The sequence below is a fragment of the Berghia stephanieae genome, chromosome 8 (genome assembly GCF_034508935.2).
Source record: "Berghia stephanieae isolate SIO BIC M18660-M18661 chromosome 8, UCSD_Bste_1.3, whole genome shotgun sequence".
NCBI classification, from domain to species: Eukaryota; Metazoa; Mollusca; class Gastropoda; order Nudibranchia; family Aeolidiidae; genus Berghia; species Berghia stephanieae.
In genome coordinates, this window is record NC_088367.1 from 12,118,234 (window position 1) to 12,127,964 (window position 9,731).

General features: G+C 39.1%; 1 protein-coding gene across 1 annotated transcript in view; it reads right to left on the bottom strand.

The window, feature by feature from the left end:
* Positions 1–2,501: 2,501 nt before the first annotated feature.
* Positions 2,502–9,731, bottom strand: part of LOC144978171 (uncharacterized) — a 21,089-nt gene continuing 13,859 nt past the window's right edge. The window contains exons 2-4 of the mRNA XM_078923876.1: positions 7,363–7,453; positions 4,190–4,346; positions 2,502–2,644 (exon numbers count right to left, since the gene is read on the bottom strand). Of these exons, the coding sequence (XP_078780002.1) occupies positions 4,190–4,346; positions 7,363–7,453 (248 nt within the window). The 3' untranslated portion in view covers positions 2,502–2,644. The remainder of the gene's footprint in view (positions 2,645–4,189; positions 4,347–7,362; positions 7,454–9,731) is intronic.

Sequence of the window (9,731 nt, forward strand, 5' to 3'; positions counted from 1 at the left end):
GGAAGGACACATCCTGTGTTGCGAGGCATAGGTCATCAGCATATATGAATCGGCGGATATTTGGGAACTCAGGCTGATCATTTGTATATATGTTGAAAAGTGTTGGAGCCAGCACTGATCCTTGGGGAAGACCATTCTTCTGGGTGCGCCACCTGCTCTTCCGGCCATCCATTTCAACAAAGAAGCGCCTGTTTTCGAGAAGTGACTGGATAATATTTACAATTTTCTTATTCTTTATCATTTTAGCCACTTTGAGGAGTAGGATCTTGTGATTCACTGTGTCATAGGCTGCAGTGAGGTCGACGAAGACTGTGCCAGTAACCTGTTTTGTCTCAAACCCATCTTCTATGAATTGTGTAAGGTTAAGAAGTTGACCACATGTTGACCGTCCTGGTCGGAATCCAGCCTGGTCTGGAGACAGTTGTTCGTCTAGACTGGGTGACATGCGGGACATAACCATTCGCTCAAATAGCTTGTATGCGATGCACAGGAGGGAGATCGGGCGATAGCTTTTCTTGGATTTTGGATCTTTCCCCGGTTTCAGTAGGGCGACTACTCTTGCTTTCCTCCATGCACTTGGCAGCCTGTTTGTCCTTGCGCATACATTGAAGAGGTCCAATAGCCAGGATAGGGTTCTCGGGCCAAAGTGTTGAATCATCTCAGTTGTGATTCCATCCAGTCCAGATGCTTTTCCTGCCTTCAGATGGGACAAGGCCTCTAGTAGCTCCTCCAGGGTAAAAGAGCCAAGATGATCTTCACTATCCTTGAGGGCTTTGTCCATTTCACGTTTCAGGGCTTTTAGTTGGCCTCGTGCTTTCTTGGCTGGTTTCCCATTAAGTAGAAGCTGATGTGCTACTTGGTCAGGTGTTACTGCAGCCACTCTTGTCTGGGTATTTTTGTCATTATTCAGTTTTGAAATTGTAGTCCAGGCCTTTTTGCTGTTTAGGCTCATATTGGTGGAGGTTATTAATTCCTTCCATCTTTCTGATCTTTCATCGGCTATCATTGATGTGAGTTCTTCACCCAGTTCTAGGGTTTCTTCGCTGAAAGGATCCACCTTGTATGATTCAATGTATCTTTCATATAGTTTCTTGCTTTCATCTTGGAGACATGGAATATAACTTTTTCGGCATCCTCTGGGGATGTTTTTCTTTGCAACTTTCCATATGAGTGTTCTAAAGTCGTCGTATCTCTGTGGGTCACTTTTTATATTGGTGATCTCATTGTCTAAATCTTTAGTAAAGTTTTCCCAATTTGCTTTTGATTGATTTAAGAAACAACAAATGTTACTAAAGAGCCGTCAAAATTGGTTGTAAAACAATGGCCACTTTAAAAGCAAACAGCAGTTCTAAAATCTCATGGCATTCGACAACTTTGTTTAACCAGTTACCCAGCCGAGCTCTGAAAGGACACGACATATTATTTAAAAATTTGGCCAGAAAACTCGTCCTTCAAATAATATTGATATCGATTTAACTCTCTCCTTACCACCCATAGGAAAATCGTCACATTCGTTACGATGCAACCGACAGTTTTCTCATTCTCATTTCTCTTGGACATCACAAAATGTTATGAAATTCTTTGATTTACAGCTATAAATACTAAACACTGTGTTGTAGAGCTCACTTGTTACTGTTTTGGTAGAGTAAGAAAAGTCTAATTTGTGCTGAGTAGGTGTGAATTCTCGGGGGAAATTCTAAAAATAGCTGGTAAGGAGAGAGTTAAATCACCCTCTTCATGACAAAATCTCTCAAATCTAGGAGGGCCTTGCGACGTCCCACAGGTTTGAGAGGTTTTGCCAAGATCGACATATGAAGGACGAGTTTCTCGGCCAAAATTTTTTTAATGGTATCTACGTGACTTTTCCCCGAGTATCAATGGCAAAGTTAACCAGATAATATTATCTACATCTCCTTCCTCTTCATAGTGAACGAGCAAATATTTTTACCGCCATACTTTGAAAATAAAAAAAAATTCAACTAAAATATTTTGGCCAGCAGATTAGTCCTTCAAATATTATAGATCTGTTAAAATGACCGTCATCACGTCCACACACAAAAAGAAAAAATAAACAAACAAACAAAAAACACTCTCAATATTAAGATTGTCATAGTCCCAGGTTTGAGAGGATTTTTTTTTTTTTGGTTTCTTTTATATTTTTTTTTATATTTTTTTTTTTTGCTTTTGCTTTTGCTAAGATGACGGTCATTATAAACGATCGATATTAAAGGGCGATTTTTCTGGCCAATTTTTTAAAATTTCAAAGTACCTCAGTATAGCCAGATTCACTTGTGGTATTTACTCGTACTTCACTTAAAATCAACATAATCGATTATTTATTTTTTTAACAATGACACAACTACAACATCTCCCCAAACGAAAAGAGCCTGAGCATTTATATAGCGCAATATCCACTAATCGTGCTCAAAAGCGCTTTTTAAAAAAAATAATAATAACTATCTAGAACAATAAAATCTAAAACAACGAAATTAAATCATAAATTCACATGAATGGATGCTGTAATTCGGCTGTACTAAAGCTAAACTATTTTTAACAATATTATTTTTTAAAGGCTGCCATCAATTTGATGACGATATCTTCATTCTGATTGCTGGCAGGGTGAGTCCCCCATTGGGTAGGCAATCTGTGGAATGGAATAATAACAGAGGTGACAGCTTTAGAATGAACGCAATCAAAAATTGAGCTTTTATATAGCGCAATATCCACTAAACTTGCTCAGAGCGCTTCACAAGGACAACAGCAACATTTTACATGTAGGACGGGACATGCCGCCTGTAAGGCGATATTACAATTTTTCGGAAACAGGCAACGCTGATAACGGCCAGGTACTCATTTTACACCTGAGTACGGTGAGAGAATGTGAGTAAAGAGCCTTCTCCAATGACTCAATTATGCGCCGAGCGCGAGGCTCGAACCCAGGACCTTCCGATCCGAAAGCGAGTGTCATACCACTAGACCACATAGCCGGACATGCTGCGTCTTCTTTCCCCCTTCAATCCATCAGCCGGATATATTGTTGCCAACACACACCAAAAAAAAAAAAACTATAAATAAAAAATTAATATTTTAAATTCCCTTTATTCATCCCAGAGTAGAAATTTGTATCTAGAGTCTATCCCAAGGGAAGACTGGAATAACACAGGCGTCAGTCGCAGTGCAGCGCCGCAAACGAACTAGTAGGGCGAGGTGATATAATGCTCAAGGCCACATAGCGCAGCGGCAGGTGATCGAACTCTGTACCTTTCGGGTACAAAGCAAAGACCGTACCGCTGAGCCACGCTGTGTAAACTTGAACGTTCATAATCTGATTGATATTATAATTTAATTGATAGCTAATGACCAAGAAAAGATTGACCTTTTATATAGCACAATATCCACTAAAAGTGCTCAAAGCGCTTTACATGGGGTCATTGGCCAGCAACATTTAACATGTAGTACGAGACATGACGCCTGTTAGGCGATATTACATTTTTTTCGGACAGAGATGACGCTGTTAACGGCTAAGTACTCATTTCACACCCGAGTACAGTGAGAGAATGTGAGTAAAGAGCCTTTTTCAAGGACTCAACTATGTGCCGAGCGAGGCTCGAACCCATGACCTTCCGATCCGAAAGCGAGTGTCATACCACACTAGACCACATAGCCGCTCAATTTTTTTAACTTAAAAAAAAAAAACTATTGACCAAAATTGGGTTGTCTAAAAACGATCACAAAGATCTGACTAACGTCAATTTTATTCTATCTGTAGATAGTATGAGCTAGGCTAAGAAGCTCACAACATTGCCATCCGGAAGTATAACGGACTAACACACAAAACTGCGTGTAACCATGAACTTTTATAGTCTGGTTAATAAAGTTTAGTAAGAATCACTCACAAACGCGGATGGCAAAATACAATAGCAAAGGCTTGAGTGACGTCAATTGTGACCCATCGTCTCAAAACAGTATTATGACGGAATGGACCAGATGCTTAAAAGCCGAATTTAATGTTAAAACTGGTCAAAAAATATAAATTATTGGCATTAGCACCCTAAAATATGGTATCCATTCTCCTTAATAAAACATACAAACTCAACACGAGTCTGATATTTCTGGCTATAAATTCAAGTTTCAACATCTTTGAGGCGAAGGGTCACAATTTCATTCCATCTATACCGCCTGTATTTACCTAGAATCTGGGTCTCCGAATGAACCTCCTACACCTGGTGGATTCGCTGTACCTCTGGAGATGATTCAGAACTCCCTGCATGGCTTCTCTGAGGTAACTGAGACATTGCTGATTGGACATGAGGCGTCTAATGCAGTACTTCGTCTCTGGGAGGGCTCTAGAAGTGGATAGGTTCAATAAATAAATAAATAAATAAATGAATAGATAAATAAATAGATATGTTTTTTATGTTTTTAAGGGTTTTACGCGCTTGCAACACATTAAGGTCATATCAGCGCCAGTAAAAAGGAAGAAAATGGTATAGTAAAAAGTTCTAGAATTACAATTAAAGCACTCAAGAAAAGGTAAGACAAAGGGGAATTTGTCCAAATAGGGAACAGATGTAGATTCCAAGAGCACACTATCAAAGTACTTAGATTGAGATCACTAAAAGTCTTATCCAGACACAAGCACAGGTCCTAACTAAGAGGAATACACTCAAATGTTTACCAATCATATAATATAATATGTAAACTAAACATAATACAATGCATAACAGAGAGATGATTTACAAGGAAAAAAATATCATCTTCCAAAACTATAACTATACATTCGACGGTTTCCCCCCCAGCCAAGGAACTCCGGCCAGGGCCAAGACAAAACCTAGTAATCTCATTCCAAGACAACGAGACAGGAAACAATTGGAAAACAGGTTAGGGGGATAGAAGACACAGCATGTACCTGCCCACTATGGGAGGTCAGGATCCCCACCCAGAAATAAATAGATAGATAAATAAATAAATTTTACAAATATAATTAATTAATTAATTAATTAATTAATACATAAAAAATGAATAAATAAATAGTACATGGACATAAAGCGTCGAATGCATTACTTCTTGAGCGTTTAACTTGAGCGTCTATATTTTATATAGGTCAATATCCACTAAACGTGCTCAAAACGCTTTGCAAGGGGTCCCTAACCAACAGCAACACTTAACATGTAGAACGAGACATGAAGCTTGTTAGGCGATATAACAATTCTATTTTTCGAACAGAGCCAGTGCTGTTAAAGACCAGTACTCATTTTACACCTGAGTACGGTGAGAAAATGTGAGTAAAGAGTCTTTTCCCAGGACTCAACTATGTGCTATAAATAGATAAATTGAAAAAAATAAATAAATAAGTAAATAAAATAATTAATTAATTAATTTTAAATAAATAATAAATAAATCGATAAATACATAAAAATAAATTAATTGATTAAGTAATTAATTAATTAATTAATCCAGTAATCATGATCTGAGGCGCTTTGTATATGAAATTTAGAGGTGATTTTCAATGTTGCAGGCTATCATTATTAGAACTTCTTTGTATGTAACAAAAATGAATATAAGAGCTTAAATTTCGAAAAAGAAATACTTGACGCGAAACGTTTCGACTCAAACCCCTTCCACAGCCAACAACAACAAATAATCATCTATAATGATGCAAATTATTTGTACCGAATAAAACCACCCACCGCTGCGCTGTGTGGTGGCCTTGAGCAAGTCACCTCACCTCGCCCTAGCTCAATTTGCGCGCTGCACTGCGGCGGCTGACGCCTGGGTTATTCCAGTCTTCCATAGAGACAAATTTCCCCTATGGGATAAATAGAGGGAATTTTATTTATTTATTTTTATTATTTTAAGAAAAGTCGTGACGTCAAACCCTCCACTCTTTTGGTTCCTAAATTCGTGGAGTGTGTATATAACCAGTCCTTTGGAGATGTACTAATAATGAATAGGTTACATTTTTTAATGAGCTTTATATAGCGCAATATCCACTGAATGTGCTCAAAGCGCTTTACGAGGGGTCCCTGGTCAACAGCAACACTTAACATGTAGGACGGGACATGCCACCTGTTTTCGGACAAAGACAACGCTGTTAACAGCCAGGTACTCATTTTACACCTGAGTACGGTGAGAGAATGTGAGTAAAGAGCCTTTTCCAAGGACTCAACTATGCGCCGAGCGCATATTGCATAGAGGTGGCATAACTATTTCAGTAGCAGGATGTATCGGCAGATTCTTTTAATCACGTGATATAAAAGAGCGAGGATGGATGATATTTATTGACGACCAGCAATTATTTTGACTAGAAAATAAGATACTATCACTCTGACACCAGAAGATGAATTCCACAAGGTATGTATCCAGTCCCCGGAAGAGTGGTGTTACACTTCCAATGAAATAGGAACAGTTGTTTGGGTTTTTTTACATCACACTTTTCCTCCCTATAGATATCGAGAATGAAGTTGCGTCACTCGGGTCTTTGTTATTGCTTATTGCCATCCACGTTTATGATGAGTAGTTATCTTATCCAGACTATAAAAGTTCAAGGTTACATAGTATTGTGTGTTGGTCCGTTATATTTCCGAATGCCAATGTTATGTTGTGAGCTTTCTTATCTAAGCGTATAATATCTATAATTGGATGATACCGTAGCCATCGTAATGTTACAGCCTGACACTGACCAAAAAATGACGTCAAAATGCCAGTCTTTTGCCACAAAAGAAAACAAATCGTGAATTGTTTTCAATACATCAACCAATGAAATAACTTGTTTCCTTGAGCTATACTAACGACAACTCACTAGACGTTACACAAACCAAAAAAACGACGTCAAACTGCCAGTCCAAGAAGGTTCTTGTGTCAGGCTATAGATAGTATGCGCTTGGCTAAGAAGCTAATAACATTGCCATCCGGAAGTATAACGGACCAACACACAAAACTGTGTGTATCCGTGAACGTTTATAGTCGAACGTTTACAGTTCAGTGAGCATTACTCATAAATGCAGATGGCAAAAAACAATAACAAAGACCTGAGTAACGTCATCTTCGAACTATCTATAGATAGAATGCGCTTGGCCAAGGAGTTTACAACATTGCCATCTGGAAGTATAACGGACCAACACACAAACTCTGTGTAACCATGAACTGTTATAGTCTGGTTAATACAGTTTAGTGAGAACAACTCACAAACGCGGATGGCAAAAACAATAACAATAGCCTGCGTGACGTTATCTTCGAACTATCTATACTAACGACAACTCACTTGACGCTACACAAACCTAAAAAAATAACGTCAAACTGCCAGTCTAAGAGGGTTCTTGTGTCAGGCTTTATGTTAACGCTGGCTACGATGAGACTTACCTGCAGTATCCACTGAGATCAATTTTAGACAGAAGGGGGGAGTAGCAACGAGAGACGTCCACGATATTGCACGCTTCGGACACACCAGTTCCTGGAGAGAATAAAAATCAAAATCATCGTCATCATCATTGCCTTTTTCACCATGGGTCAGGGTATAGGCCACAGACAAACAGTTTCCATCCTTCTCTATCCTGAGCTAACTTTTTAAAAATCTCATTCCAGGTCTTACCACTTCTCTGTATATCAGCTTCTTTAATTCTTTCGGCTTTGTCTGTTGTCCTTCATAAATTCTGTTATTCCAGAAACTCTTCGGTCGCCCAAGCTGAAAAAAGGATTTAGTTTGTCTGTCTGCGTTTCTGTAACAGTTTGAGTTTAACGGAAAGGGGTGTTAACCCTTTGCCAACCCCCAACCTGGAGGACCAGGTGACTCAAAGATGGGGGGAATCACACACCATTAGTCGCCTTTTACGACACGCTGGCTTGGCGTTGGGCTATTCTTGACCCTCTCAGCTGAGGAACCCCGGACACCACACGTAAACTTTAACTCTCACCTTACCAGCCATTTTCAGGATTGTTCCCCAAAATTTCACACCCAACTAACACAAAAATAGATACTTTATCAATCAAACACAATAGCAGTAAGTTCTTGCGATAAATAATTTCTTCAGCAAAACATGCTCTACAACACACTTTTCATTTCTTTAAAATTTTATGATGTACAAGATAAATTTGAATTAGAAAAATTGTTGGTTGTATCTTAACGAATGTGACGATTTTCCTATAGTTGGTAAGGAGAGGATTAACAAGAGAAAAAAAAAAAGAAAAAAAAAAAAACAACTTGAGCTTGTGCGGCTATGTGGTCTTGTAGTATGACACTCGCTTTCGGATCAGAAGGTCCTGGGTTCGAGCCTAGCGCTCGGCGCATAGTTGAGTCCTTGGAAAAGGCTCTTTACTCACATTTTCTCACCGTACTCAGGTGTAAAATGAGTACCTAGCCGTTAACAGCGTTGTCTCTGTCGGAAAAATGTCATATCGCCTAACATTCGTCATGTCTCGTTCTACATGTTAAGTGTTGCTGTTGGCCTAGGACCCTTGTAAAGCGCTTTGAGCACGTTTAGTGGATATTGCTCTATATAAATGCACTACTTTTTTTATATACAACGCAACATCCACAAAGGGTCTCTGACCAACAGCAACATAATATTAGGTACCTAACAAAAAATTTCCGACAGAGCCCACGCTGTTGACTCATTTTACACTTGAGTATGAGTGAGAAAATGTGAGTAAAGAGCCTTTTCTAAGGACCCAACTATACGACGAGCTAGGCTCGAACCCAGGATCTTCCGTTCCGAAAACAAGTGTGAGACCACTAGACCGCATAGCCGCACTAATGGTGACCAGTAGTCTCAAACTGGTATTAAGAGGGGATGAACTAAATAGGTACTAGAATTAGAATTTATTACCGCAAATATGAAACGTGGAATTTCTGTTCATCATCACACTCACTCATTCACTCACTCACTCATTCACTCACTCACTCATTCACTCACTCACTCATTCACTCACTCACTCATTCACTCACTCACTCATTCACTCATTCACTCATTCACTTACTCACTCACTCACTCACTCATTTCCATGACATGCGAGATGCAGACTTCACAAAAAAACTAGAGCTTTTCTATAGAGCAATATCCACCAAACGTGCTCAAAGCGCTTTACAAGGGGTCCCTCGCCAACAGCAACACATAACATGTAGGACGTGACATGACGCCTGCTGTTAGGCGATAATACAATTTTTTCGGACACAGACAACGCTGTTAACGGCCAGGTACTCATGTTACACATGAATAATGACAACGACGACGACGATGCCAATATCTGGCTAGCCGTAAGAACTTTTAAAAATTGGAGATTTCAATCCCAATTGTATTCAATAGTCTGATGTCACGTCGCCCAGCAACGGCGACATTCGTGGTTCTAAACAAACAAAATATGTACTTTTTATTCTTCATGCTGGCTAGAACTTTTCATATGTCTTGTGATCAGAATGTGTAAAAGTCAAAACATGATCAGATTTATAATGGGGTTTTTTTCCTCTGGATACGCTGTTATGCTAATCGGAGAAGTATTTCATAAGGGCGTCCTCCATTGTTTCGATAGTTTAGAGTCAGTTACTAAGTTACCATGCGTCATTACAAAGGAAGTGACGTCATGACTGTTGAAGGATATTGTCAACATATTTATTGCACTTTACAATACTAGCCATTTACGCCTTTCGGCCTATAGATAGTTCGAAGATGACGTCACTCGGGTCTTTGTTATTGTTTTTTGCCATCCGCGTTTATGAGTAATGCTCACTGAACTGT